This window comes from Lynx rufus, unplaced genomic scaffold (genome assembly GCF_022079265.1).
Source record: "Lynx rufus isolate CCGP_SWC_20201006 ecotype Redwood Valley unplaced genomic scaffold, mLynRuf1.p SCAF_4, whole genome shotgun sequence".
Classification (NCBI taxonomy): domain Eukaryota; kingdom Metazoa; phylum Chordata; class Mammalia; order Carnivora; family Felidae; genus Lynx; species Lynx rufus.
Window position 1 is genome coordinate 20,563,843 of NW_025814856.1, and position 26,936 is coordinate 20,590,778.

Consider the following 26,936-nt stretch of genomic DNA (forward strand, 5'->3'; position numbering starts at 1 on the left):
GGTTGGGGCTCAAATCCAGGAGGCCTCCCTGGATGCAGAGGTGCCACATAATATCTCCAAGAGCTGGAGGTGGGGGCAGGCCTGCAGGCTGGGAGCAAGCAATCTCAGGTGGCTGCCTTCATTACTCCCCCTGCCCCCCTGTCACCACGCGCACAGAGTGCTGGCATCACTCTTCCTACCGACAGCCGAGTCACAGCCCTGGTGCCCTCTGAGTCTGCCATCCGTAGGCTGAGCCCCGAGGACCAGGCCTTCTGGCTGCAGCCAAGGATGCTACCGCACCTGGTCAGGTGGGCAGCCAGGGCAGGGAGCTGGGTTGGGAAAGGGACTTCTGTGTGAGATCCCGCCCCTCCCCAGAGGTTCTCATTCTGACGACCTATGTCCACCTGTTGGGGTGGAGCCTAGTCCCAGGATAGGTTACACTAACCTGGTTCCGTGCCCACAGGGCCCATTTTCTCCAGGGTGCCCTCTCTGAGGAGGAGCTGGCCCGGCTGGCTGGGCAGGATGTGGCCACCCTGAGCCCCACCACACGCTGGGAGATTCACAACATCAGTGGGGTACGTGGTGAACTCTGGGCAGGAGAGGGGGTCGTGCAGAACATGGTGGGGGACTTCCCAGAAGGGGGTCCCCGGTGATGAGATTGAGGTCCCCTCGACCTCCACAGGGCCGGCAGAGGGCATACTCTGGACAGTGTCTTGGGACCAGCAGTGACTGCCCTGCCAGGGGCCGTCTGTTTGTCTTTCTCTGCATGTGCATACCTGTCCCTTTTGTGCATGGGTCCTGGTGTGGGTCTGTGTACCCATCTGGTAGGTTCTCTGGGTGTCTGGGCCAGGCTGGGGGCCACCGATAGCTGCCTGTGTGCCCAGCAGAGTCTCTGTTGGTGCTGTACCCGCTCTTAAGTGTCTACCTGTGACTCCCTGTGGCTGAGCCCTGCTTGCTGTTTTCCAGAGGGTCTGGGTGCAGAATGCCAGCGTGGATGTGGCTGACCTCCTTGCCACCAATGGTGTCCTACATGTCCTCAGCCAGGTATGGCCAGAGGGGTGTGCACAGGGACCATCCTAAGCTGAGGGGCATTGACATACTGACCAGCCCCTATGCTCCACGTCAGGTCTTACTGCCTCCGAGAGGGGACGCACTGCACGGGCAGGGGTTGCTGCAGCAGCTAGACTCGGTGCCTGCCTTCCACCTCTTCCGGGAGCTGCTGCAGGTAAGGAACAGAGGAGAGAGGGGGAGTGCCTGGTCGGGGCGCCCTCCCCTGGGCCTGGAGGGAGGTGGTTGGCCCCGGGGTTGGGACTGAGGGGGATTATGCCCATTGGTGACCCTGGCCCTCCTGCCTCCAGCACCACAGCCTGGTGCCCCAGATCGAGGCAGCCACGGCCTACACCATCTTCGTGCCCACAAACCGTTCTCTGGAGGCCCAGGGAAACAGCAGCATCCTGGTGAGGTCACTGGGATAGGGCCACTGAAGGGGAGGGTGAAAACCTGGGGGAGCTTCCCATCCTATGACAAAGGGACAGGGCAGGTGGAACATACTGTCCTGGGCACTTGGTGGTCCCCGGAGTCCCTGAGCTGCTTCTCTGCCAGGATGCAGACACAGTGCGACATCACGTGATCCTGGGGGAAGCCCTCTCCACAGAATCCCTGCAGAAAGGGGGACACCGCAACTCTCTCCTGGGCCCTGCCCACTGGCTCGTCTTCTACAACCATAGCGGCCAGGTCTGCGGGGGTCGGGGGCTGGGAGTCTGCAAGCTCTGCTCCAGAGACCACCCGTCCTGGAGACCGCCCCCGCCCCCGTAGCCCCAAGGTGAGGGTGGTAAGTGTGGGGGGTGGACTCAGCCTCCTACTGTCCTCCTCAGCCTGAGGTGAACCACATGCCGCTGGAAGGCCCTGTGCTGGAGGCCCCTGGCCGCTCGTTGTTTGGCCTGTCGGGGGTCCTGACTGTGGGCTCAAGCCGCTGCCTGCATAGCCACGCCGAGTCCCTGCGGGTGAGAGGCCGAGGCCGGTGGGGAGGATAGCTGGGGGTTCAGAACTGGGAGGTGCTGGCTGGCCTGGCTGGCAGGGCAGGGCAGTTGGTCAGGGGTGGGACAGGAAGGAAGGTGAGTTGGGGGGGCCCCCCACCCCAGGACCACCTGAAAGCTCTGCCCTCCCTCCCCGCAGGAGAAATGCATAAACTGCACCCGGAAATTCCGCTGCACTCAGGGCTTCCAGCTGGAGGTGAGGATGGGCCCAGCACAGCTCTGAGCTTCGCCTGCTCTCTGCTCCCAAGGTGTCTGAGCCCGCAGGGCCCAGTAGGCTCACCCAAGCCTGGGGAATGGAACAGCAAGGGCTGCTTGACCTCCCTGGTAGAGGCCAGGAGGCCCAGGCCCAGGTCTGCCAGGAGGAGGCCTCACTCACTTGCAGCCCGAGGCCTGGGTCCCGCCTGCCATCTCCTCATCAGGTCTACCTGTCTTGATCCCTCCCTAATTTTCTGCTGTCCTGGTCATCTGATATCTGTCTGTCCTGATTGTCTGTCTCCCCATTCACTGTCTGCCCCTACTCAAGCGAAGGGCTGAGCCCTCCTTGCCTGCCCCTGTTTCCAGAACACTCCCAGGAAGAGCTGTGTCTACCGATCTGGCTACTCATTCTCCCGGGGCTGTTCTTACACTTGTGCCAAGAAGATCCAGGTTTGCCTTGCGGCACCCCCACCCCCAAGTCTAACCAGAAAGGGGGAAGTGGGAGTGCAGGCCCAGGGGAGAAACCTGGCCTAGATTTCAAAGGCAGAGGCTGCGCTTGGACTAGGGTTGAGGCCAGAGGGGCAAGGGCCCAGAGGGAGGGTAAGGGGGAGAGGTCTGAGGTCAGTGGGGCCAGTGTTGGTCCCCATGGCCACACCCCAGGAAGTAGGGATGGGGAGAGGGGAAAGGGGCTCAGCCCAGACACTGTCAACCAGGCCCCAGGGGCAGCTGCTGGGCCCAGCTCTGTCTCTCACTGTGAGACCCGGCACAGCTGTCGCCTGCCTGAGGCTCCGTTCCCTTGCCCCTGCCACGGGGAGGGTGGTAGAAGGCAGCCGCCATCTCACCTGGTTCCAACTTGCTTCATTTTATGGCTTTGTGGCCTGTCCCCGCCCCACCCCTCCAACATTGCCCCCGCCCCCCACTTCCCTCCCCCTACATCTGGCCTGTGCCGGGCCTCTCCCTGCCCCCTCCCTGCAGGTGCCTGACTGCTGCCCTGGCTTCTTCGGCACGCTGTGTGAGCCGTGCCCCGGGGGACTGGGTGGTGTGTGCTCGGGCCACGGGCAGTGCCAGGACCGGCTCCTGGGCAGCGGAGAGTGCCACTGCCACGAGGGCTTCCATGGAACAGCCTGTGAGATGTGCGAGCTGGGCCGCTATGGGCCCACCTGTGCCGGAGGTGACTGGAGAGGGTGGAGGACGGTAGGCACGGGGATGGACCAGCAGGGTCAGGACGGGAGCACTGGGTAACTCCTGTCCCCCCTTGTTCTGCTCCCAGTCTGCGACTGTGCCCATGGGCTGTGCCAGGAGGGGCTCCAAGGGGATGGAAGCTGTGTCTGTCATGCGGGCTGGCAGGGCCCCCGCTGTGACCAGAGTGAGTGGCCTCAAGGGGGAGAGGTGGGTGACTCCTGGGGAGGTGGTTCCTGGGTCCAAATGACCAGAACCATCTTCTCACCCCTCCAGAGATCAGCGGCCCTCAATGCCCAAAGAAGTGCGATCCCAATGCCAAGTGAGTGAGCTCAGCCTGGGGCAGGTGGGCAAGTGGGTAGGGGTGCTGGGGGCAGGGAAGGGCCAGGCAGGCATAGGCTGAGCTCTTGCCACCCCTCCCAGCTGCGTACAGGACTCGGCTACAGCCCCGGCCTGTGTCTGTGCTGCGGGCTACTCAGGCGACGGCGTCCACTGTTCAGGTCCAGTCACACACGGATGCTCCGGGCCCCCACCCTGAAATTTGCAGTGGCTTTCCCTGCAGAGCCCTCTCCAGTCCCTCTGAATCTAGTTTCGATCCCGGTCCCATCTCGGGGCCTGCCCTTCCCTCTGACCTCTTCCTTTCTCCCACGTCCTCTTCCCTTGTCCCCACTCTGTCCCTGTGCCAGCTCCTCACAACTCTCTGGGATCATCTGCCCCTAGAGGTGGACCCTTGTGCCCGTGACCACGGGGGCTGTTCCCCTCACGCCAACTGTACCAAGGTGGCGCCTGGGCAGCGGACGTGCACCTGCCAGGATGGCTACACAGGAGATGGGGAGCTGTGCCAGGGTGAGGCTGGGGTCCCTACCCTGGGCGTACGTGGGGCCAGGGGTCTGGCTTCAGTGTCGTGAGTCACACTAGGAGAGGCTGAGGGGCCCACGGGGGGCCCTGAGAGCATGGGGGTGAGTACCTGATGGCATAGATGAAGGGCCGCCTAGGGCCTCCTCTCATCCCCGCGTCTCTTCCCCCAGAAGTTAACAGCTGTCTCATCCACCACGGGGGCTGCCACATGCATGCTGAATGTATCCCTACAGGCCCCCAGCAGGTCAGCACAACAGAGGTGGACACTGGGACTGTGCCATTCCCTCGTAGGGTGGGGCCCCCCTCAGACCAGGCGGGGGGCTCCTTCTGTCAAGGGTGCTGGCCTGCTCTTGGGGCCCAGCAGCCGCACTGATTAGGGTTTGGGACAGGTCTCCTGCAGCTGCCGTGAGGGTTACAGTGGGGATGGCATCCGGACCTGTGAACTCCTGGACCCTTGCTCCCAGGTCAGGGCCCAGCCCCACCTCATTTCATAGGGGAAGGGGACTGAGGCAGGAACCAGCCTTCCTTGCCCCCATCAGGGTCCCAAGGGCCTCCGAAGGGTAAGCCGCCCTCCCACAAGCTCCAGTCTGACTGATCAGTAGCAAACTGAGCTTTGGGGGTTGGACGGGGGTCTTCGTGGCCCCTTACCCAGGGATGGGGCAGAGGAGTCCGAGAGCCACTGATGCCTCTCCCTCTCCTATCCCTGCCTCAGAGTAATGGAGGCTGCAGCCCCTATGCTGTGTGTAAAAGCACAGGGGATGGCCAGAGGACGTGTACCTGTGACGCAGCCCACACCGTGGGTGATGGCTTCACCTGCCGTGCCCGAGTTGGCCTGGTAATGATGCCCAAGTTAGACCCCTGACCCAATCTTGGCTATGCCTCCCCATGGGCCTCACCCATGATATTAAGACCCCAGGTTTGATCCTGATCCTGGCCTTAACCGTGACCCTGACCCCTGACTCTACCTGGGCCTGACCCAGCTATGATCCATGAAACTAATCCTAACCCTAGCTCAGACCCCCGGCTTTCCTTTCCTCATCTCTGCCTTGGCCAGACCTTGGGCTGCAGGTGCTGGGACAGGCACCAGGCCCTGAATGGGGGCCACCCAAAATCTGAGCTGATCCTCGCCCCCCCCAGGAGCTCCTTCGGGACAGGCATGCCTCATTCTTCAGCCTCCACCTCCTGGTGAGTGACCAACTGGCTTCCAATTCCTCAGTCTGGCCTGGGTCTCTCTGATCTGCCAGTCCCACCGGTCTCTGGGCCTTCAGGTTCTCATTTGGTCAGGGGGTTGGCTGTTCTGGTCTCTCAGAGTCCAAGTCTTTCCAGGAGGATCCATGGAAGCCCTGAGTTGGTCGAAAGTTACCCCTCCTGCACTCAAGCTGTTTCCCCCTCCCCGCAGGAATACAAGGAGCTCAAGGGCGATGGGCCTTTCACAGTCTTTGTGCCTCGCGCAGATCTAATGAGCAACCTGTCGCAGGTAATGCAGCCCTCCCCAACCCGCAGCGAGGCTGGGAAGGAAGGGGTGGGTATTCTGGGGCGTGGGCAGAGGCAGCAATCAGGGGCCTCCCTCTACCCTCCCGGACCCCCACTCCAGGATGAGCTGGCCCCGATTCGCGCCCACCGCCAGCTTGTGTTCCGCTACCACGTGGTCGGCTGCCGGCAGCTGAGGAGCCAGGAGCTGCTGGACGAGGGCTACGTCACCACGCTCTCAGGGCACACGCTGCGCATCCACGAGAGGGAGGTGGGTCCGGGCCCCGCCCCCACCCTAAACGACCCAGAGACCCTGCCCCTGACCCCTGTGCTCTGACCCCACGCAGTTAAGACCTCACCTCCCTGGGCCTGGGCGGGCCTTAGTGACGGGGAGACCAGCTCCAGACCGTGCCCACTACCAAAGGCCTGTCCCCCAGGCCCGGGCCTTCCGAGCCTGGCTCCACCCCCACTCCCACCGGCCACACCTGGCTGCCTGCTGCCTTGACCGTGCCCACCTTCTGCTCCAAGACCCACCCAACGCAGGTTCCGCCCCACCTCAGGCCCCACCCACAGCATGAGTACCCCACCAATCGGCTTCATTCAGTCCTGGGCCCCACCCCCAGGGCAGCATCTATCTCAATGACTTCGCCCGTGTGGTGAGCAGTGACCACGAGGCTGTGAATGGCGTGCTGCACTTCATCGACCGAGTCCTGCTGCCGCCGGACGTGTTATACTGGAAGCCTGACGTTGCCCCTATCCTGCGGGTATGACCTGGGCACAGGCCTGGGGGCTTACCGAGCAGGTTGCTGGGGGCCTCAGATGCTCCCTCCCTGCCTGACCTCAAGGCTCACAGGTGCCTTTCCACAGAGAAACGTCACCGCCGCTGCTGAGAGCTTTGGTTACAAGATCTTCAGCGGCCTCGTGAAGGTACTGCTCCCGTGGGTAGGCCTGTCAGTGTGTGCATTTGTGCCTCTGTGTGTGTGTGTGTGTATGACAAATGTGTAAGTGTATATTCACCTGTCTGCACCCTTACATGTGTAAGCCTGTCCTTTGTGTGCGTACAGGCCGTCTGTGTATGTGAGCCTCCCAGTGTGAGCACAAGGGTATGCTTATGTGTGTCCACGTACCCGAAAGTAGTCCAGGTGTGTGCAAGCTTATCCCTGCACATACGTCCATGTGTATCTGGCTACAGCCAAGAATGTGGCTGGCGGGAAGGCCCCCTGGGTCCCTGGAGCCCCTTCCTGGCCTCTGTGGCCCAGCCCCCTACCTCCACCCACCCGTCTCTGACTGTCACACCTCTGCTTCTCCTTGCCAGGTGGCTGGCCTCCTGCCCCTGCTTCAGGATGCGGCCCACAGGCCCCTCACAATGCTGTGGCCCACAGACTCTGCCCTGCAAGCCCTGCCACCTGATCGCCAGGCCTGGCTGTACCATGAAGACCACCGTGACAAGCTGGCAGCCATTCTGCGGGGCCATGTGATTCGCAACATTGAGGTGGGTATACCCCCAGTCCTTGGTCCCCACTGCCTGCCACCCAGCCTACCTGCCTGGCTCCAACCGTAGCCCCTTCTGCTCAGGCCTTGGCATCTGACCTGCCCAACCTGGGCCCACTCCGCACCATGCATGGGACCCCCATCTCCTTCTCCTGCAGCCGTGTCCGGCCGGTGAGTGTGAGGAGAGGACTCAGATGAGGGAAGCAGGAGGCAGGGGCTCTGGCATTGGGGGGCCACAGTGCACCTGTGACCCCGTGTACTCTCCCTCCTCCGCCTGCAGGGTGAGCTCACCGTGGGTGAGGAGGATGCCCGCATCATGCAGCGGCACCTTCCCTTTGAGGGTGGCCTGGCCTATGGCATCGACCAGCTGCTGGAGCCACCTGGCCTTGGTGCCCGCTGTGACCGCTTTGAGACTCGACCTCTGCGGCTGGTGAGGGAGGCCGTAGGTCAGAGGAGGAGGGGCAAGGGATCCTAGCCAAGGGACCCGTCTCATCCATCCATCTGACCTTGCCGTGTTGGCCTCTGTTCTTTACAGAAGATCTGTAGCATTTGCGGGCTAGAACCGCCTTGTCCTGAGGGCTCACGGGAGCAGGTAAGGGCCTGGAAGCTGGGTGGGGGTTCAGGCAGGGCCCAGGGACTCCAGGGCTGTTTGACTCCTCTTGGCCCAGGGCAGTCCTGAGACCTGCTGGCGGTACTACTCAAAGTTCTGGACGTCCCCTCCACTGCACTCCTTGGCACTGCGCAGCATTTGGGCCCGGTCTAGCCTCTGGGGTCAGCCCCAAGGCCTGGGCAGGGGCTGCCACCGCAACTGTGTCACCACCACCTGGAAGCCCAGCTGCTGCCCTGGTCACTATGGCAGCGAGTGCCGAGGTGAGTGTCCCAAGGTCGTGAGTGTCGCTGGCTGGCTCTTCTGGCACAGCTCCAGCCACTGCTCCGGATAAAACATGTTGGGGTGGTGGGGCCGGGGCAGGTCTGGGTGGTGAATGGATTTGGCCAGGAGAGAGTGCTCTGAGAGGCTGGGTGGGCATCTGTGGGATTCTCACCTGTGAGGTGACTTGGGTGGATTGTGGCTTCCGGAGGAGGCTCGACCGCCCCGGGTACAGGACGGACGGTGTGGCTGGGCTGGGGCTGCCTGTGGTGGGGGTCCCAGTGAGAGCCCTGGCCCCACCTCACTTCTCTCACCTCTCCACTAGCTTGCCCTGGTGGCGCCAGCAGCCCCTGTGGTGGCCACGGCGTGTGCATGGACGGCATGAGTGGCAGCGGGCAGTGCCAGTGCCATTCGGGGTTTACAGGGACAGCGTGTGAACTCTGTGCCTCGGGTGCCTTTGGGCCCCAGTGCCAAGGTGGGCTCCCTGCCCCACCCTGTCCGACCCTGCCCTCTGAGCCCCACGGCCCACACGCCAACCCCATCAGCCTGCTGATCTCTCTCCCCAGCCTGCCGCTGCACCTCCCATGGCCGCTGTGATGAGGGCCTTGGGGGCTCTGGCTCCTGCTTCTGTGATGAGGGCTGGACCGGGCCAAGCTGTGAGGTGCAGCTGAGTGAGTGCTGTCTGTGTTTGTGTCCACCTGAGTGCTTTTATATGCTCGCGTGTAGTGGCATGTGCCCCGACCACACACTCAGGTGGAGCCACTGAGGGTGGGTGGGAGGGGGTCCAGGGGCACCCAGGAGGGCAGCTCCTAACCTGGATATGCGGGGGATGCCTGGGGGACAGAGCTGCAGCCTGTGTGTGCCCCGCCCTGTGCGCCCGAGGCCGTGTGCCGCGCGGGCAACAGCTGTGAGTGCGGCCTGGGCTATGAAGGGGATGGCCGCTCGTGCACAGGTGAGTGGTGGGCAGGTGTGAGGTGGGAGGCCCCCTCCCCCCCTGCCACCGGGGCCTGCCACTCTCTCCCTGCCCGCAGTGGCGGACCTGTGCCGGGATGGGCATGGCGGCTGCAGCGAGCACGCCACCTGCAGCCAAGCAGGCACAGTGGTCACCTGCACCTGCTTGCCCGCCTACGAGGGCGACGGCTGGAGCTGCCGGGCCCGCGACCCCTGTGCGGACGGCCACCGTGGGGGCTGCAGCGAGCACGCCGACTGCTTGAACACGGGCCCGGTGAGCAGCCGGGGAGTTGAGCGGCAGGGTGGGGAGGCTCCACAGAGCAGCCCCCCCCCCCCCCCCAGTTCCTGAAGAGCACCCGCCCGCTCTCCCGCCCCAGAACACGAGGCGCTGTGTGTGCCATGCTGGCTACGTGGGTGACGGACTGCAGTGTCTGGAGGAGCCTGAGCCGCCCATGGACCGCTGCCTGGGCCAGCCACCACCCTGTCACGTGGATGCTGTGTGCACTGACCTCCACTTCCAGGGTGTGCTTCCCTGCCCGCTCCCGGTGCCCCTGCTTTACCTCGGTGCTGCTGGGCTGATCACGCCTCCCTCCCTCTGCAGAGAAACAGGCTGGTGTCTTCCACCTCCAGGCCCCCAGCGGCCCTTACGGCCTGAACTTCTCAGAGGCCGAGGCAGCGTGTGGGGCCCAGGGAGCTGTTCTTGCTTCTCTCCCTCAGCTCTCTGCTGCCCAGAAGGTGTGTGGGGCTTAGGAATCTGGAGCCAAGCCCGTGGGGGCCCCCTCGAGCTGGGCCTTTGGTCTCAGCATCCCCTTCTGCCCCTACAGCTCGGCTTCCACCTGTGCCGTGTGGGCTGGCTGGCCAACGGCTCAGCTGCCCACCCGGTCGTCTTCCCTGCGGCAGACTGTGGTGGTGGGCAGGTGGGCGTCATCAGCCTGGGCCTCCGGAAGAACCACTCAGAGTGCTGGGACACCTACTGCTACCGCGAGCAAGGTACAGCCTCCCCTACCCCCCCAACACATGCCCTGGCTCGGCCCCTTCCCACTGACCCACCCAACTGCTTATCCCGCAGATGTGGCCTGCCGGTGCCGCCAAGGCTTTGTGGGTGATGGGACAAGCGTCTGCAATGGGAAGCTGCTCGACGTACTGGCTGCCACGGCCAACTTCTCCACCTTCTATGGGGTGTGCAGGGGCCCAGCCTCAGGGCTGAGGGTGTGGGTAGTTGGGTCCCTGGGGAGGGAGCCTGCCCACAGTCCTATTTTCCCTCTTCCAGATGCTGCTTGGCTATGCCAATGCCACCCCTCGGGGTCTGGACTTCCTGGACTTCCTGGATGATGAGCTCACCTATAAGACACTCTTTGTCCCTGTTAATGAAGGCTTCGTGGACAACATGGTAACCAGTGGGGGTCGTGGGCAGAGCCAGGCCCAATGCTGATGCCTCCAGCTGGCCTGGGCTAACAGGCCTTGCTTTGCCTACAGACGCTGAGCGGCCCAGACCTGGAGCTGCATGCCTCCAACACCACCTTCCTGAGCACCAATGCCAGCCAGGATACTGTGCTCCCCGCCCACTCGGGCCTCAGCCTCTTCTTCAGTGCTGTGGGCCCTGACAACAGTTCCTGGGCCCCTGTGGTGAGTTTTGCTACTGCACTTCCCCTGCTGGCTCTGGCCCTCACACACTCACCAGGTCTGACTCTGGTCTCCCTACAGGCCCCAGGGGCGGTCGTGGTTAGACACGTCGTCGTGTGGGACATCATGGCATTCAACGGCATCATCCATGCTCTGGCCAGGCCCCTCCTGGCTCCCCTACAACCTGTGAGTTGGTGAGGGGTGGGGAGGACGACAGGCAGAACAGCAAGGGGTGAGGAGACGGTCCTGGCCTTGACGCTCTCCTTGTTTGCAGCAGGCAGCGGTGGCGCCTGAGGGTCCACCCGTGGTGGCAGGTGTGGGGGCTGTAGTGGCTGCTGGAGCACTGCTTGGCCTAGTGGCTGGGGCCTTCTACCTCCGTGCCCGAGGCCAGGCCACGGGCTTTGGCTTCTCCACCTTCCAGGTAGAGCTGTGTTGGGGGGCAGGGGGGAGGGATGTTGGGGGTGTCTGGGTCCACGGATCTTGCTCGAGGCCCCTCACCACATACCTCTCTTCCAGGCGGAAGATGATGCTGAGGATGACTTCTCCCCATGGCAGGAAGGAACCAGCCCAACCCTGGTCTCTGTTCCCAACCCCGTCTTCGGCAGCCCTGATGCCTTTTGTGAGCCCTTCGATGTGAGTATGAGGGGTGAGCGATGACAGAAGGGGACCCCAGGGCCTGGTTATCAGCCCAGCCACAAGCGGTCCTCCCCCCTACCCAGGACTCACTCCTGGAGGAGGACTTCCCGGACACCCAGCGGATCCTCACGGTCAAGTGATGCATCTAGGACCGAACAGAGGCACGAGCAGGAGGGAGACCACTTTTATTGCCCGCCCTGGAACGACGCCCAGCATAGGCGGGGCAGGAGGGGTTAGGACCTATTCTGGGCAATAAAGGTGCCCTCAGCGGATGTGGGCCATGTCGCCAAGGAAGGGTGTCTTCATGCAGCCGGTGCAGAGCTGGTCCATCCAGAGCGGCGCCTCATGCTGCAGGGGTGTGCGGCGTGGGTAGAAGGTGAAGTCTACCCGGTAGTTGAGTAGACAGCTGAGGGAGGCCATGTAGAGGTCAGAGAAGCGCACGAGGCGTCGTGAGAAGTACGTGGGGTTGTGGAAGGTGCGGAAGATGCTCCCAAACTGAGCGTTGAACAGGGCCTTGGTGATGCACCTGAGGAAGAGACATGGGGCACTAGAGCAGGCACAGCAGGAATGAGGCTGGGAGCCCTTCCTGCCCCACCCTGCCCACCTCAGCTCCTGCCGCTCCTTCATCCAGGCAGCCAGCACCTGCTGCGACTCGGCGTCCTGGTACGTCTGGGGGAGACGGGGTGAGTGCTGGGTGTGTGCCTGGGCGGCAGCCCTGCCCTCCCCCCAGGCCGCCCCGCGCCCCCACACCTGCATGCGCTCCAGCAGCCCCGTTAGCGCCTGCTGCCACGTCAGCGAGTGCATGTACTGCTCCGTGTTGATGATGCGGATCTCGCGCTCTAGCTCGGGGATGATGGCACCGGTTCGCCAGCCGTGCCGTAGCATGAGGTCCTGGGGGGTGGAGGACAGGGATCAGCATCAGCCAGCAGGCTCCCTCCCTCCCACCCAGCCTTGCGCCCCTCACCGCCAGATCACTGTACAGATGGTCTCCGAAGTAGAGCACACGGGGTCCACGCCACTCCGTCAGGCGGAGGAAGTCATACAGGTTTCCCTGGGGAGAGGTGGGGGGGGCACCGCTGAGCACAGCGTACCACTGGACTACCAGAGCCACGCCATGTTCTCCACCTTCCTCCCAAATCCCCAGGGGCAGCACGGCCCCTCCAGCTGGATGCCGGGCTGCCCTTTCCCGTGGCCTCAGTGTCCCCGGGCTCTGGCCCTGTCTCCTCCCCCTTCACAGTCAGGAAGGGGGTCTGCCTGCCACAGGAAGGTCAGCCTGGCATGATGCCCTGGGCCTCCCCTCCCTGTGGCCTCACACCCACCCCAGGGATCCCACTCTGTGGGAAACAAACCACAGCAGCGAGCCTGTGGCCCTAAAGCCCTTCCTGTCCTCCCCGGCCTGGGCCCAGAGGGACCCAGCAGACCTCACTGCAAAGCCATCTGCCCCTCCTGCTCCAAAGCCAGAGAAAAGATGAAAGCAGTCAAGCTCAAACACAACAGAGGAAGCTCGCGGGAGAGCAGAAAAATGGGGCAGGGGGCCCAGAGCAGGAAGTGCAGCAGCCAGTGAGGCAGGAGCCCACACCCTAGAAATGAACAGAATTCACACTCAGCGCAAAGGAGCTACTACAGTAGCCTGTGCATGCTAGTGGCAGGGGGAGAAAGCAAGGCGTGGCAGACACAGGGCCGTGAAAGGATTGTTGAAATAAGCTCAAGTGGGGAGGCTGTAGAGTCAAATACGAGTGGGCGGAGCGCTGAGGATGTGCCCTGAACCAAGAGAAAATTTCGAGGTACAGGTGCTGAGTCAGGCAAGATGGAACCTGGGTTCCAGCCTCCCCAGCAAGGGGAGACAGGAAGGGAGCATAAAGAAAGATGAGAACCAAGCAGGATCGGGCACACACACAAAATGAAACTTCAGATCATCAGGCATAAAGAAAAGGCTAAAAGCTGCCAAAGGAGAAAAACTCCCCTTGTTCCCCACGAAGGTACATGACCCTCCTCAGGCTTATTAGCCAAGATGCCAAGACAAAGGAGAGCGTTGCCCTCAGAGCTGAGGGTAAGAGCCTGCGCTTAAGGGGGCCATGGAGAGTTGGGTGCCACCCAGGTAGGAGTACTGTCTACAGGCCGGGCCGCTGCCCTGGATACCCCAGGCTGCTCCCGACCCAACTACTGACTTCCTCCCTCCCCCCAACCCCTGGAACCCCCACCCTCAAGAAGCCCAGCTCAGCCAGGATTTCCGCATTCCATCCAGGGCCAAATGCCTTAATCACCTCCTGCTCCTTAATCACCACACAACCCCCAGCACTGGGCCCCCTTCTCATTTTCCTAGCCACCAGCCAGGAAAGGGGGTCTTCCCCAAGGGCCCGTGAGCTGCTCCGGCCAGCTTGACTGGCTGTAGCAGAGTGGTCAGCCCCAAGTAATGACATTGCTGTTTAGTGGGTATTCAGTAAATGCCTGGCCCATCTAAGGGCTTGTACACCACAATTCAAGTAGAACATACTTTTTTTTTTTTTTTTTTTACATTATACTTCTTTTATAGATGAGAAAAAGCAAAGCAGAGAGGCCAAGTGACTTGGCCAGACTCCCTCTGCTATCGAGCAGTAAACTTGGAATTCAAATGAAGGCAAATTGACCAGGCCTGTGTCCTGAGAGCCATTCCCTGGTGCCCCTGGAAATGGTGCAAGGGGGCAGAGCCACGGCAGATGTGTGGTGGCTGGGCAGGGCCCAGGAGGCTGTGCTACTGACCCCTCCACAGCCTGGGGCTATGGTTAGGCCACCCAGATAGCACTCACCTGCCGATAGATTTTGCCCTTCTCCAGGCGGGTGATGCGGTCCCAGTGCAGGGAGCCCTTCTCATCAAGTTTTCTGAAAGGCCTGGAGGCAGAGGGGTAAAGGGCTTGGATTCCAGTCTAGGGCAGGACCAGAGGCAGGCACCTCCTCAGTCTGCAAAGGCCACCTGCTCACATGGGCTGGATGCTGACAAGGGGGTGTCCCCACCCCAAGCACACAGGGTGGTGAGCAAAGGCCAGTGCCCGCTCCCCACCCTCATCACCCCTGCTAGGCCCATACTTGCGCCGGTCAGTAAAGAAACTGGGTTTGTCTGCCTGGACGATGACCACATCAAAGAGCTGGCGCCAGTCAGGACCCACCATGTGCCGCATCCCCTTGTCCCTGGGCAGAAGTGGAACAGGCAGCAGTGGGCTGAGGCAGGCCCCTCCTTGGGCCCTACCCCATTCCCCCCAGGACCCCCCCCCCACCTCCCCACCGCAGGCAGCTCACACGAAGCTGAAAGGACTGTTGGTGATGAGGAAGAGCTGCTTCCCATGGGCCACCAGGCGGCTCAAGACGGCGAAGGTCTCGTCCCCTCTCAGGATGTACTTCTCTAACAGGGAGATGGGTCTGTGAGGGCCAGCCCGGCCCCCTGCCCAGAAAGCCGCAGCAGGGCTACTGTCTACCCTTACCCATATCCTGTTCGATCCACTGGTACATGAGGCCCTTCACGTGCACATCTCGAATGGCATCCTGGGGGTAGGAGAAGGACTGTGAGGGTGCAGTGGGGCCAAGAAGGCCTGCCCCGCTGTGGCTGACTTGATCTTCCCTGCCACCCCGAGAGGCAGGCCCAATGTCCTCACTGTCACATCCTTGTAGAGGTGTGCCTGGTCAAACTCCAGGCCGTGACTCAGGAAGTGGTCCACCACGCAAGACAGCAGTGCCATTTCTGGCAGTGAGAAGATGTCCATGAACTGCTTGATGGAGGGACCCTGTGGAGGGAGCAGCCACCTCAGCAGCCCCTCTATCCCTACTGCCCCTCGCCCTGGAGACCAGTGTCCCTTGGGACACTGGTAGAGGGAAACTACCTGCTGGGTGAGCCAGCCCACCAGGGTGAGGGCACCCACAGCGAGATCACTGAGCTGCCTGCCCCGGCCAGTGGCAGTGTTAGACGGAGCAAGTACCTTGCCGTAGAAGCCACTCATCTGGTACAGTGGGATGTGCTGGGTGCCCCCATATAGGTCTATCACCTCCTCATCAGGCACAGGCTGGAGGCCCCTGGGTGGATGCACAGACATCATGAGTCTGAAGTGGTCCTGAGCTGAGGCCACGGTGTAAGATGCAGGTTGAGGGGGTGGGGGGACAGCAGGGTCAGGCAGGGCAGTCTGCACTGACCTGTAGGCCGTCCCCAGCTGCACATAATGGAAGGCATCAATCTTCATCAGAAGGCTCTGGGAGCACCAGGGGAATGGGATGGGTGGTAAGAAAGGGGCTTGCATTCATCCAAGCCAGCCTCTTCCAGTCCCTGTGCTGAAGCCCCAGCTGGAAGGTACCAAGGGGATTAAGTGCCCGTGAAGCTACAGCTGTGAGGCCAGGGGTAGCCCCTTATAGAGGATGGGGGCTAAGGAAGTAGTGCTGATGCACATCCAGTCAGGAGGGGCCCTGCGGAGAACACGGCCTAGCCACTCACCTTCTGAATGTCATAGTGGAGGCCTCGGATGGCAAAGCTGGGGTCGTAGTCATATTTCCGGATCCCCTCTGGGTACTGTCGGGGGGGAAGTGCGCCACGCCTGAGCCAGTGGCAATGCCAGACCTCTGGCTGGGCAGCTACCTCAGGGGACCTCCGTGACTCAGCCTGAGGTTCCCCCGGGGCCTGGGCCGTCTGCCCGGCCAGCCTCACCTTGTAGTGCTCAATCAGGATGTCGCGGGCGGCACTGAAGATCTCAGGGTGCAGCGCATCTGCGTACTGGGCCAGTGTGTAGTCGTAGTCGAAGCCATAGACTTCGACATCACGTAGGCTGATCTCGTTGTTGGCATAGATGGCTGCTGGGTTCAGGAGACTGCAGACCTCGGGGGGCAGGAGGTCTGGAGGGAGGAGATGCAGGTATGATGAGATGAACACGGAAGCAGCAAATGGTCACCGAGCACTTTCCAGGTGCCCAGCTCTGGGAGCCTCATGAAACCACCCAAGATGGGCAATCTTAGCCCGAGGCTGCATATGGTCAAACTGAGGCTTAGAAATGCCACTTGCCCAGGGTCACGTGGTTGGGGTAAGGCAGAGCTGGCAATGGGACAAGACCACGGCTGGATCTCCCACCTCTGGGTCTTGGGTTACACCCCTGCCTGCAGCCCACCAGGTGAACTGAGCCCACGTCCCCTCCAGGCTCTCATAAGCCCCACTGGACCCATGGCTATGCTTGGGCCCTTTCCACCCTGCCTGAAGCTCAGGCTGGGACTGAGGAACATTATAGGAGTTGGGGGAGGGGGGAGTATGGGGTAGCTCTTCTGTCGCTCATTTTCCCGGGTCTGAGCACCTGCCACGGCCTGTGGAGCGAGGCCCCTCTAATCGGATTTCAGCGGCCCGCCAGTCCACGTAATGACATTTGCTGCTTCTGGCCAGGGAACATTGCTAATTACGACAGGCAGGATGTGTGATGTTGGGCTGCGGGGCAGTACCCAGGTTGCTCCCTTCTGGGGATGTGGTCACGGCCACCCCAAGGCCCTGGCTGCTATGGTCAGGTTGAGTGGGACACCGTGCAGAGTAGGCTCTAGGGTCCTAGGGAGGCAGAGGAGGATGAGGGGGTCCCAGGCTTATCTGCCTCAGTTTCCCCATCTGTACAGTAGGGGAGTTGAATGGGGAAAGGGCCTAGGCTTTGAGGTCAGAGAGACCAAGCCAAATACCCCCTCTTACAACTGGCACCTCAGAAAAGTTACCTCACATTTTGTACCTCAGATTCCCTATTTCTCAAGGCGGAATCAAAATCATGCCAACCTACAGAACTATGGAGAGGTCATGTTGAATGTGCTCTGTGCAGCATTCCTGCTCTGCACCCGGCAAACGTAGGATTAAATGAACCACGGGCCTCTGAAGCCTGTCACCTCCCTGTCCCGGATCTCCCTGCATCACTCGAGGAGTAGGGGCTGCGGGAGAGGGGACCAGGTGGGATTAGGTGCACAGGACACCGCCCTGCAGGGGCTCCAGGTGGCCCCATTCCTGAGACCACTAGCTTGTGGCTAAGGCCCGCACCCACAGCCCAAGCCTCCACAGAATTCCTGTCTCAGCCACAACAAGGCACAATCCTGAAGCAGAAACCCTCGGCCACACAGCTGCCTGTGCACAGAGGCAAACACTGATGAGCTCCCACGCTCTGAGCATTTGCCTTGGAGGCCCCTTTGGAACACGAGTTCCACCCTACCCCCTTTCCTTTGGAGCAAAGTGCAGGGTATGGGTGGGGGAACAAGTGTAGCTGGTTCCTCTAGGGGCCCCAGACCAACGTAAACCTGGCACAGAGCAGCTGTTTCGCAGACTTGTGGGTGCAGACAGAACACTCCTCACTTGGGTGCACGTGAGACTCAGCTGCCTTCAGCTCTCTAGGGAACTGCTTGTGAGATGCCCCTCTGATGTCACTAGGCCTCTGATGTCACTGGGCCTTGCTCTCCCCACGGTCCTGAGTTCCTGGGCACCAAGTCCAGTAGCCCCCCAGGGCTACTGGGGGGAGGGGAGGGATCTGCTTGGCAGCGTAGCCCCTTGTTGCCGGCAGAGTTCTAGCCAAGACCAGGCTTCCGCCTCTGTCCTTGAAAATGTTCCCAGGATGGACAATCCTCTGAGGAACAAAGCAGGATGGGGAAGCAGCCCACGGGGTCTGCCCTCCTGACGTGATTTCTGGACGGAGGAAAGCACAGCTCTGGGGGCCACAAGGTCCACTCCTTTCCACGGGAGTATGGTGGCGCACAGGGCCAGGTGAGGAGGATGTACTCCTCACCTGCACTGGCCTCCCAAGTTCACTGGGCTCACTGTGCAGACCTCACCCTCCTTTCCTCTTCTCAGTTCCCAGTTCCCACCCCTGCCCCAGGCACCAGGGCCAACTCTTCCCCATGGCAGCTGTAAGACTCACTGTGGGTGCCTTCCTCCCAGCTGTTGCTGGGTGCACTTGCTGGGTGCCTTAGAGGCTCATCCTGTTCAAGCCTTACTCCAATCCTGTGAGGTGGTCCTACTTATTCATCCATCATCCAGAGGAAGAAATGGGCTCAGGAAGGTGAAGTCACTTGCTCTAAACCATCCAGCGGTAGGCAATGCAGTTGAGATTAAAATTCGGGTCACTCTACTTGCCTTAACCACTCTGCCCCTAGGCCTAGCCTTTCAGTGTCCCCATGCTGGCAGGGAGGCACTGGGCTGGGGCCTGGCTCCTGGGCAAAGTTTTGCCCACAGGCATTAGCCCAAGGCAAACCTCAATGCCCAGAATGTCCCCCAGAAAACCCAGTCAAGAGGGATGAGTTAGGACTCAGGGGTGCCAGTGTGGCTCATCCTAGCATCTTGGAAATGATGCTTTCACATCAAGAGGAGCTTGGGTGGCTCTGTGACTATCTTAAGATCCAGGTGAGCCAGGTGTGACAAAGCCCAGCAGGCCTTCCTGTGTTCTCTCCCACACCTACAAGGCAGGCTCCTCAGGTTGCTCTACAGAAGGTCTTCTCCAGACCCAGAGCAAACACAAATCCTTAACAGCATCCCAGGCCTGTCCTGTCCACTGTAGGGGGGCGGTGGGGGGGTGGAGGTGGGAGGGGCGGGGTCCTGACAGAGGTCCAAGGGCTTCAGAACCACAATTCCTCACTATTCTGCCTTGGACTTCTCAGGTGAGTCCTGTCCAGCTCTCCACACAGCTAGAGTGGAGGCTCTAATCATCTGGAATCTTCCAGACAGGGCCACTTTGTCTTACCAATGAAAGCCGCATCACCCTTGGGGGCTCCTCTAGAAGCTCCCCTGACCTTTCCAGGCCTGGTTCCTTCTGTGTCTCCACCACAGCCCTGTGTTGTGGGTTTGTGTTTTACACTGTAGACTCTGAGGGTCCAAGAGGGTTGAGGCCTGCTGAACGCCACCCTGCTGGTCAGTGATAGGGGTCAAGCCCAAACCACATATGCCTGCCGCAGAAGAGAGAAGAGCCCCAGGGCGGGTGTGGGGCAGGGGGTGGGGACCAATATCAGGCACTCTCAGATCTCTGGCCTCATCAGGGCATCCCAGCCTCTCATCCCATCCCTGTCTGGAAGATTCCAGATGATTAGAGCCTCCACTCTAGCTGTGTGGAGAGCTGGACAGGACTCACCTGAGAAGCCCAAGGCAGAATAGTGGTTCTGAAGGCCTTGGACCTCTGTCAGGACCCCGCACCGCCCCCCCCCCCCCCCTTCAGTGGACAGGACAGGCCTGGGATGCTGTTAAGGATTTGTGTTTGCTCTGGGTCTGGAGAAGACCTTCTGTAGGGCAACCTGAGGAGCCTGCCTTGTAGGTGTGGGAGAGAACACAGGAAGCCTAGCCTCTCTAGGGGGAGGCCGCAGGTTCATCAGCCCATTTTGCAGTGTCCCGGCCAAGGATGAAGCCACCCTTGTGGACTCCAGGGCCCTGGGGTGGCTTGGTCTCGTTTCTCCAACCAACACCTTCCCCTCCTGGGCTGAGAGTGCCCCGGACCTCGGTGGCAATCCAGAGGTGTCTGCAAAGTCTAGTCCGCGTCCGCTTAGGTTGGGCAGCGCCGCCGGCCGGCTTTGTCCCTGGAGCTCCCGCCCCAACTAAGGGCCGCTAAGAGAACAAGGGGTAGGGGCATTTCCGCCGCAGCATCCCGGCAGACGGGGTCGCCAGGAAAGACGGTGGGGGCTCCGCATTCCGGAGGCCGCTTCGGGAACCCCGAGATCCTGCAGACGGAGCCAGGGAACAAAACTCCCGTCGGCCCGTCTGCCTCCGGACGTCGGGGCGTCCCTACAGGGCCCCGGGACGACCAGTGGGAGCCTCTCCCGAGAAGCTGCTCGGCCTTCAGGCTCCGGGGCCCCGGCGAGCCTCACCAGGGTGCTTTCCCCGAAGAGCGGCGCCCGGGCCGGCTCGGGACCGCTGGTCTGTCCGTCGCCTGGGCGCGCGCCGGCCGCCGCGCGGATACACCCCCGGCGCCCATCCCACTCCGGCTCACCCACCGTGCACCAGTCTCCGCATGTCCTGGTAACGAGCCCACAGGTGCGCGCTGAGCTCGGCGCCGCCGGCGGGCGCCGGGGCGGGCGCGGGGCGCGGGGCACCGGGGCAGTGGGCGCCGGGACCCGGGGGGCCGCAGCCAGGGCAGGAGGGCGAGGACGACGCGGCTCGCGGCCCGCCGTGGCCCCTGCACGGCAGCCAGCGCCGAGCGGCCGCCCGCAGCCCCGCACCCGCCATGCCCGCCGCGCGGCCCGCGCAGCCCTCGGCCCGTCGGCCAGTCCGCCGCCCTCCGACTGCGCGCCCGCCACGGTGGCCGCGTGCTCCTCACGGCGGCCGGCCAATGGGCGCGGCGCGCGGAGCCCGGCCGGCCAATGGGCGCGCCCCTCGGCCTGGGGGGCGGGAGGTCCCGGGGCGGGGCGGGACGGGTTCTCTAGCCCCCTCCCCCGTCTCCTCGAGGCTGAGGAGGACTCTGCGCCCCCCTTCGGTGGCCACCGCAGCGATGGCCGCTCTTTGGGCTCCCTTCCCGGGAGGTCGGAGGACCCAAGGACGGTCGTCTCCTTGAGGCTCCAGACGGCCGGGACACGGAGAGGGAAGGGTCGGAGCGCGGCGGGCCCACCTCGACCCCCGGTCCTCTGTCTCCCCCTCCGTTCCCGGGTCCTCTAGCCCGCCGCCCCCCGCGCCCGCCCCTGTCCTTCACGACCTCAGCTCCGCCACCGCTCCCAGCCAGTGATGCGGCGAGGGTCCTGTTCCCTGCAGATCAGAGGCCGGCCAGTTTCACTCTAGCGAATAAAGAGCCTTCCCCACGCCGGGTGAGACCTCGGGACCCACAGCGCCGCTGAAGCAGCCTCTCCTCGCTCCCGCCCTCTACCGCACACAGATGACCCCTTTTAACCTAGGGCAGGACCCCTGAGCGGTGCGCTGCAGAGTTGTGGGCCCGGGGCCCAGAACTGCGCCTGCCTGGTTCTGACCTCAGCAAACAGCCGCACCGACCTCACTCTACGCTTCCCCGCGCGGGGCCCCCATTGAGATGCCGCGGTCTCTTCCAGCAATGTTTCCAGACTTTCCATCGAAATTCGGCATTCCTTCTTGGAACCACTCTCCACCTGTGTTTCTTCTACTCAGATCTGTTTCCTGAGCCCGCATGCGTACCAGGTGGTGCACTGCACCGGTGGGCCCTGTCGGTGGGGACCTGGCCGGCTAGACACTCTGTTTCCTTGGGGTGCTCCTCCCGGTTTAAGGGCGTGTGCCTATTTGAATACACATTGCATCTTGGCTGAGCACTTACATATGGTGGGCCAGATCCTGGGTCAGGTGATGGGGCAGGATGGAGGCGGAAGGGTAGGCACGTGTGAGCCCCAGGAAGCTACGAGGGCGTTGAACACCTGTCCACAAGTAAGTCTCCTCAGGCGGGAGATGGGTGCCCCGCAGTGACAGGCTTCCAGAGCCACCAAAAGAAACTGGAGTTGGGGCGCCTGGGTGGCGCAGTCGGTTAAGCATCCGACTTCGGCCAGGTCACGATCTCGCGGTCCGTGAGTTCGAGCCCCGCGTCAGGCTCTGGGCTGATGGCTCAGAGCCTGGAGCCTGTTTCCCATTCTGTGTCTCCCTCTCTCTGCCCCTCCCCCGTTCATGCTCTGTCTCTCTCTGTCCCAAAAATAAATAAACGTTGAAAAAAAAAAAAAAAAAGAAACTGGAGTGAGTGCCAAGCCAGTGTGGGCGGGAAGCTGGAGAAGGCAGGTTATCCAGGTAGCAGCACTGGCCTGGCTGCTCAGCTTGGCTCTGTGACCCTTGCCAGGGGCCCTGCTTGCTCTGTCCCTCTTCTCCAGCCTATTTGTGTATACTTTGTGTTCACGTCACCAGACTTTTTCACTAAGTTTTCATTTGATTTTTTTTAGTTTGTGTAATAGTTCTCTCCCTTCCCAAAGATAAGGACCCAGTTGTTTTTTTAGCCTTAGGTAATAAAGTGACAGCTGTTTACAACAAAGCATGGAGACTTAGTGACTTAGCAAGAGTGAAGGCTCTGGAGTCTGAGCTCTGCTACTACCTGGCTCAAGCTTTTAACTTCTCAGTTTCCCATCTATAAAAGGAGAAGATGCAAATAGGGGCGAGTTTCCCTAGGATTTAGAGTGCATGTAAAGAACTGGCACTCAATAAATCGTTATCGCCATCATCATCATCCTGTTTTAACGAATGATAATCGATCAGCTACTATGCTCCAGGCATTGTGGTAAGTGCTTTGTTTGTTTTACCTCTAAATCCACCCAGTTTCAGAGAAAGGGTCCCATTTTGTGGAACAAGGGATGTGGTTTGACAAAGCCCATGCTCCTGAGCCACTCTGCTTTTCTGTGATTATTGTGAATAAGGAGTTGATGCATAAAAAGCACCTACACGTCCCTGTATAACGGTAAGTGCCCCGGATACAGGATGGCTTTGATTAATTTCAGGGTTGTTTGTCACAAGGTGATTACTTGGACTTTTGTTGTGATAAAGTTCAGCTTTCAACAATGCATATCAAATTCTGTTATTTTTAGAATTCTTGTCACCAGTCGCAACCCCGAAATAAATGCAAAGAATTGCATAATTGCACTCTATAGTACAATGCGGTATACGTTTAGCCCATCAGAGAGGGTCGTCACTTCTTTCAGGACTTTAAGAAAAAAGATGGCGGTGGCAAAGTAGCGGGTGCCGCCGCCAACTCCGAGCACTGGCTTGCACTGGGGAGGCTGGGGCGGAGCCGGGTGGACGCCACGTGGGAGGCCCCGCCCCCTTGGGCCACCCCGCCTCCAGAGCCCAGGCGCCTGCGCCAGCTCCCTCAGGCTGGGCTCCACCTTAAGGAGCACGCGCACTCTGCCGCAATCGGATTGGCGGGTCCTCGCGCCCCACCGCACTCTGATTGGTGGAGCCGCCCAGTCTCTGGGTCCGGGTGTCCGAGCTCAGCTCCTTCAGCTCCGCGGCTGCCTGGAGGTGGCGCAGGCCAGCCGCGGGGCTCGTCTTCAGCAGGGAGCTCCAGTCCAGGAGCTGAACCCCTGTCCACGACCTGGGTCGGGCATGTTTTCCAGGGCCCAGGTGAAGCGGATCCTACAGCGGGTGCCCGGGAAGCAGCGACTCGGCGTTTACAGGTTCCTGCCCTTCTTTTTTGTCCTGGGAGGAACGATGGAGTGGATCATGATTAAACTGCGCGTGGGCCAGGAGACCTTCTGTAAGTGGGGGTGCAGCAGCGTCCGTTTCATTTCAGGAAGGCAGGAGGCGGCAAGGGACCCGTTTCCCTGGGGGACAGTCAGGTTGCAGACTGCTCATTCCACTCTGAGCGCTGAGCTGCCTTTACCGTGGTCAGAAGGGCAAGTACGGTTACATTCGCGGCCCCGGGCTCTCTTGTAAGCGGGGCGACAGAAGCACTTTGGTGTCCAACCTTGAGACCTTCCCTGCACTTTGAGGGGAGAGCACGTGACTCCACGCGGAACACCCTCCTCTCAAGCCAGCCCCTTCGTCCCTGCCCGCCGGTGACATTTGGTCCTAAGGAACACACTTGCTCACAGCACTGTAGAAGCGAGTGCGACCCTGCAGATTCATGGAAACACCTGCTAATTGGTCAGCCCTCTCTGGATTCTTCAGTCCAAACCCTGGAGGGAGCTGGTCCGCCTTGGCCTAGAGGATTGCCACAGTCTTTGCGGGGCAGAGTCACTGACACCAGGGCCCAGCAAAGAATGCCTGTGAAAAGAATGCCTGGCATTGCTTTGCCAAGCCTTAGCGCTAGTTACCCTTCTGGAAAAACTTTCCCACCCCCTTGGCCATTTCTACTTTATTCCTCTCCAGAAACACGTTATCACTTGCGAATTACCAACCCTCATTTAAAAACAGTTTTTTTTGTGTTTGTTTATTTTTGAGAGAGAGCAGGTGCCAGAGTGAGGGAGGGGCAGAGAGAGAGGGAGACAGAGCATCTTAAGGGGGCTCTGCCCTGAGAACAGAGAGCCCGATGTGGGGCACAAACCCACCAAACGGGAGATCGTGACCTGAGCCAAAGTCAGATGCTTAACCGACTGAACCACCCAGGCGCCCCTATTTAAAAAAAAAAAAAAAAAAATTAAAGATTTTTAAGCAATCTCTAGCCCCAACGTGGGTCTCCGCGAACCAGCAACCCTGAGATCAAGAGTTGCATGTTCCACCTACCCAGCCATCCAGGTGCTGGGCCAACCCTTATTTTAAAAACACTGTTACATTAGCGCTTCCTAAAGATACTTACCTTTTGTTCATCTATTCATCAGTATTTAATACCCACCCATGAGAGTATGTAAGGAACAAGGCAATGTCCCCTCCTTCAGAAGAGCTCTAATGGCAGAGACCCATCATAAAGACTGTTACTATTAAGTGTGGTCAATACTGAGGGGACAGTGGCAGGGGGCAATGACAGTCTTGGGGGAGTGTGGAGACCTCAGCTGGATCACATGGTGCAGGGAAGGCTTCCAGGAGTTACCATGCCAGGTGGGACCTGAAGATTGACTGAGTAGGTCAGCCAGATGAGGGGAACGTTTGTGGAGGTGAAAGTCTGATGCTAGTGCCATGGTGTGAAAGATTACTGTTTGAGGGCCTGAAGGTGAGTGGAGAGAGGGATGAAGTGGTTAGAAATGTGCCTGGGCGGATGTGTCCAGAAGCACTGGAGAACCAAGAACGTACCCAAAGGATTGCAGGTTTTAAGCTGCGGAGGATTAACAAGAGAGTGGGTTCTTGTGGAGAGGAGGCAAGAACACAGGCTGTTGGTTGTTCAGGCCTGAGATGATAGCCTGGTCGGGTGGGTGTAGATGGGGCCCAAGAATGGAGTTGAGAGACACTCAGGAGATGGTGCTGACAGGGCCTTGTGACTGAGTGGACTCAGGAGATGAGTGGTGGAGGCTTCTGGTAGGACAGCCGCGGCAGGGGTGGGGTTAGGGAGGGGACACTGGCGGGGCAGTCCAGACTCCGTTTTTGGGTTTTTGGACGTGCCAAGGTGGAGATAGTTCTATAGATCTGAAGCTCAGCAGGCAGATCTGTCTCATGGGTCTGGGTTTATGGGTCATTTGAAACCAGATTGGAATGAAAGCCAGAGGCAAATCCAACATTTTAAGGATGACTAGAAGTAGCCAGAGAGGCAAGGAGGAAACCCAGAGGCTCAGGAATCTGACTCTGTGAATGGGTGGGGTGGGGTGTGTGTGTGGAGGTCATCCTCCCCTCCCCCACCAGGAGAGACCTGAAGATACGGAGATTCGGGTCAGGAAAGGGGGGTGGAGACAGGCTACACATACCTGGCTCTTGAGAAGGTGGGAGAGCTTGGGATCAGAACAGAGGCATGAGAGCAGCCCTTGGAAGTTAGCTGGAAGAATTCTTTACTGATGACTTAGCTGTGTGAAGAAGAGTCCATGGCCTTCTGGGGGTAAGTGAAGAAGGGTCAGGGTCATGACTGAGGAAACAGGATTGTCAGGCATCACAAGTGGACCCAGTTAAATGCATAAGTTGGCCCTACACCACAAAGCAGAGTGAGGCATGCAGGAGGAAGGCAATTGGATTAGTCTACAGTTGGGTTTTGAAGATGGGTCAAGAAGTTATTAAGAGGGGACTGCAGCTGGTTTGGGCAGGAAGAGAGAACAAGATGGGGCTGAGGAGGTATTCAGGGGCCAAGGGCCTGGGGAAGAAGTTGATAGAGGTTCAAGGACGGAATGGCTAGAAAGGTGGTAGAGGTTGTGGTCAGAGCAGGATGAATACTTCAGAGAACACCGCAAGTAGATGGCAGAAGGTGGCCAGAGAAGTCAGGGAGGTGAAGGGGCTAGTGCTTCATCCCCATGGCAGGTGGTGTTGCCTGGAAGATCACACAGGGAGGTCAAGGAGCCTGAGCTAGATGCCAGCATTTTCAGTGACTGAAGGGGAGTGGTGGAGCCAGGTGCCCATGAGAGAGCCAGGTGCCCATTGTGGCAAATGGCGTAAGCCCCAAAGGAAGAGGGTGAAGAATCTGCAGTGTCGAAGGGCAGCTGCTGAGAACAAGGGAACTCACCTCACCTCCCCACCCTGAGTTCCTGGTGTAGGTGAGGGATTAGCAGAGCTGCAGGGCAAGACGTGCCTTTGAGGCACTTCAGTTAAGGATGATTTCAGAGAAAGACATTTTTGCGGGGGGGCGGGGGGGGGGGGAAGGGGGAGGTGGGCGGGCAGGGGAGGAAGTGAGGAAAGTCTTAAAAACATTGCTAAGAGGTATGCCAGGACAGGATCCTGTCTTTGAAGACACTCTTACCATGCTATTGAAGTCCAGAACTGCATTAACATAGTCCTCATCTAACTCAAGTTTTGTTTTAAATGAGGTTTATTTTGGCATTGAGTTAAACAGTGAGATTCAGAAAGAGCTTGAGAGCTCTAGGCCACTGGTTAAATTAGTCAGATCTGAGTACTTTTAATTCCTGTTTCTTAAAAATCTAAGTGAAATTTTTATTTGACACAGATGATGTCTACCGTAGAAAAGCCTCAGAACGACAGTATCAGAGAAGGCTGGAAAATGCATCGGAGACTGAACTTCAGCCATCAATAAAGTGAACATGAAATTTTACTACTGGTTTCAATTCCTTTGAAAATGTACTTTTCAGATCTCTTGTTCTTCCCAGAACTGCCTTTACAAAGAATTTTTATAGTTTTCCTGTCTCTGCTTGAATACTTCCCAAGTCACTGTTGGATGGCACTTATGGAAAATACTTTCCTCCTGAAACACTCT

The 26,936-nt window shown here is 60.0% G+C and overlaps 3 protein-coding genes across 9 annotated transcripts in view; 2 read left to right on the plus strand and 1 right to left on the minus strand.

The window, feature by feature from the left end:
- STAB1 (stabilin 1) overlaps positions 1 to 11,576 on the plus strand; it is a 26,707-nt gene extending 15,131 nt beyond the window's left edge. For 3 of the 6 annotated variants that reach the window (XM_047095436.1, XM_047095437.1, XM_047095441.1), the window contains 41 exons: positions 157 to 287; positions 443 to 554; positions 946 to 1,023; positions 1,106 to 1,204; positions 1,338 to 1,436; positions 1,582 to 1,713; positions 1,854 to 1,982; positions 2,155 to 2,211; positions 2,577 to 2,660; positions 3,186 to 3,381; positions 3,481 to 3,576; positions 3,666 to 3,711; positions 3,813 to 3,889; positions 4,110 to 4,235; positions 4,418 to 4,491; positions 4,637 to 4,711; positions 4,960 to 5,082; positions 5,385 to 5,432; positions 5,647 to 5,724; positions 5,842 to 5,988; positions 6,341 to 6,481; positions 6,585 to 6,644; positions 7,033 to 7,209; positions 7,293 to 7,379; positions 7,489 to 7,638; positions 7,744 to 7,800; positions 7,877 to 8,078; positions 8,402 to 8,551; positions 8,643 to 8,747; positions 8,921 to 9,028; positions 9,108 to 9,301; positions 9,405 to 9,549; positions 9,629 to 9,762; positions 9,852 to 10,017; positions 10,097 to 10,206; positions 10,298 to 10,417; positions 10,504 to 10,653; positions 10,732 to 10,836; positions 10,925 to 11,071; positions 11,167 to 11,283; positions 11,370 to 11,576. In XM_047095436.1, the coding sequence (XP_046951392.1) occupies positions 157 to 287; positions 443 to 554; positions 946 to 1,023; positions 1,106 to 1,204; positions 1,338 to 1,436; positions 1,582 to 1,713; positions 1,854 to 1,982; positions 2,155 to 2,211; positions 2,577 to 2,660; positions 3,186 to 3,381; positions 3,481 to 3,576; positions 3,666 to 3,711; positions 3,813 to 3,889; positions 4,110 to 4,235; positions 4,418 to 4,491; positions 4,637 to 4,711; positions 4,960 to 5,082; positions 5,385 to 5,432; positions 5,647 to 5,724; positions 5,842 to 5,988; positions 6,341 to 6,481; positions 6,585 to 6,644; positions 7,033 to 7,209; positions 7,293 to 7,379; positions 7,489 to 7,638; positions 7,744 to 7,800; positions 7,877 to 8,078; positions 8,402 to 8,551; positions 8,643 to 8,747; positions 8,921 to 9,028; positions 9,108 to 9,301; positions 9,405 to 9,549; positions 9,629 to 9,762; positions 9,852 to 10,017; positions 10,097 to 10,206; positions 10,298 to 10,417; positions 10,504 to 10,653; positions 10,732 to 10,836; positions 10,925 to 11,071; positions 11,167 to 11,283; positions 11,370 to 11,426 (4,689 nt within the window). In that variant the 3' untranslated portion in view covers positions 11,427 to 11,576. Of the gene's footprint in view, positions 1 to 156; positions 288 to 442; positions 555 to 945; positions 1,024 to 1,105; positions 1,205 to 1,337; positions 1,437 to 1,581; positions 1,714 to 1,853; positions 1,983 to 2,154; positions 2,212 to 2,576; positions 2,661 to 3,185; positions 3,382 to 3,480; positions 3,577 to 3,665; positions 3,712 to 3,812; positions 3,890 to 4,109; positions 4,236 to 4,417; positions 4,492 to 4,636; positions 4,712 to 4,959; positions 5,083 to 5,384; positions 5,433 to 5,646; positions 5,725 to 5,841; positions 5,989 to 6,340; positions 6,482 to 6,584; positions 6,645 to 7,032; positions 7,210 to 7,292; positions 7,380 to 7,488; positions 7,639 to 7,743; positions 7,801 to 7,876; positions 8,079 to 8,401; positions 8,552 to 8,642; positions 8,748 to 8,920; positions 9,029 to 9,107; positions 9,302 to 9,404; positions 9,550 to 9,628; positions 9,763 to 9,851; positions 10,018 to 10,096; positions 10,207 to 10,297; positions 10,418 to 10,503; positions 10,654 to 10,731; positions 10,837 to 10,924; positions 11,072 to 11,166; positions 11,284 to 11,369 lie in introns of those variants that run through there. The other 3 variants (XM_047095438.1, XM_047095439.1, XM_047095440.1) reach the window with 3 other exon arrangements.
- Positions 11,455 to 20,452, minus strand: NT5DC2 (5'-nucleotidase domain containing 2). Of its 2 annotated transcripts, none has more exons than XM_047095442.1 (14): positions 20,221 to 20,452; positions 15,950 to 16,134; positions 15,740 to 15,814; positions 15,445 to 15,500; positions 15,234 to 15,327; positions 14,913 to 15,041; positions 14,742 to 14,802; positions 14,560 to 14,662; positions 14,350 to 14,451; positions 14,073 to 14,154; positions 12,251 to 12,337; positions 12,037 to 12,177; positions 11,891 to 11,955; positions 11,455 to 11,812 (listed from the first exon to the last, which is right to left on the minus strand). In XM_047095442.1, exons 1-14 carry the CDS (start codon positions 20,450 to 20,452, stop codon positions 11,551 to 11,553), a joined length of 1,674 nt encoding a protein of 557 aa, XP_046951398.1. In that variant the 3' UTR covers positions 11,455 to 11,550. The 2 variants fall into 2 exon arrangements, with proteins under 2 accessions (XP_046951398.1, XP_046951399.1); XM_047095443.1 differs by lacking the exon at positions 20,221 to 20,452 and adding an exon at positions 18,165 to 18,261.
- A 2,713-nt stretch (positions 20,453 to 23,165) lies between these two features.
- LOC124524985 (small integral membrane protein 4) lies at positions 23,166 to 26,774 on the plus strand. Its single transcript, XM_047097437.1, has 2 exons — positions 23,166 to 23,411; positions 26,670 to 26,774. Exons 1-2 carry the CDS (start codon positions 23,261 to 23,263, stop codon positions 26,759 to 26,761), a joined length of 243 nt encoding a protein of 80 aa, XP_046953393.1. The 5' UTR covers positions 23,166 to 23,260; the 3' UTR covers positions 26,762 to 26,774.
- The last annotated feature ends 162 nt before the right edge of the window (positions 26,775 to 26,936 follow it).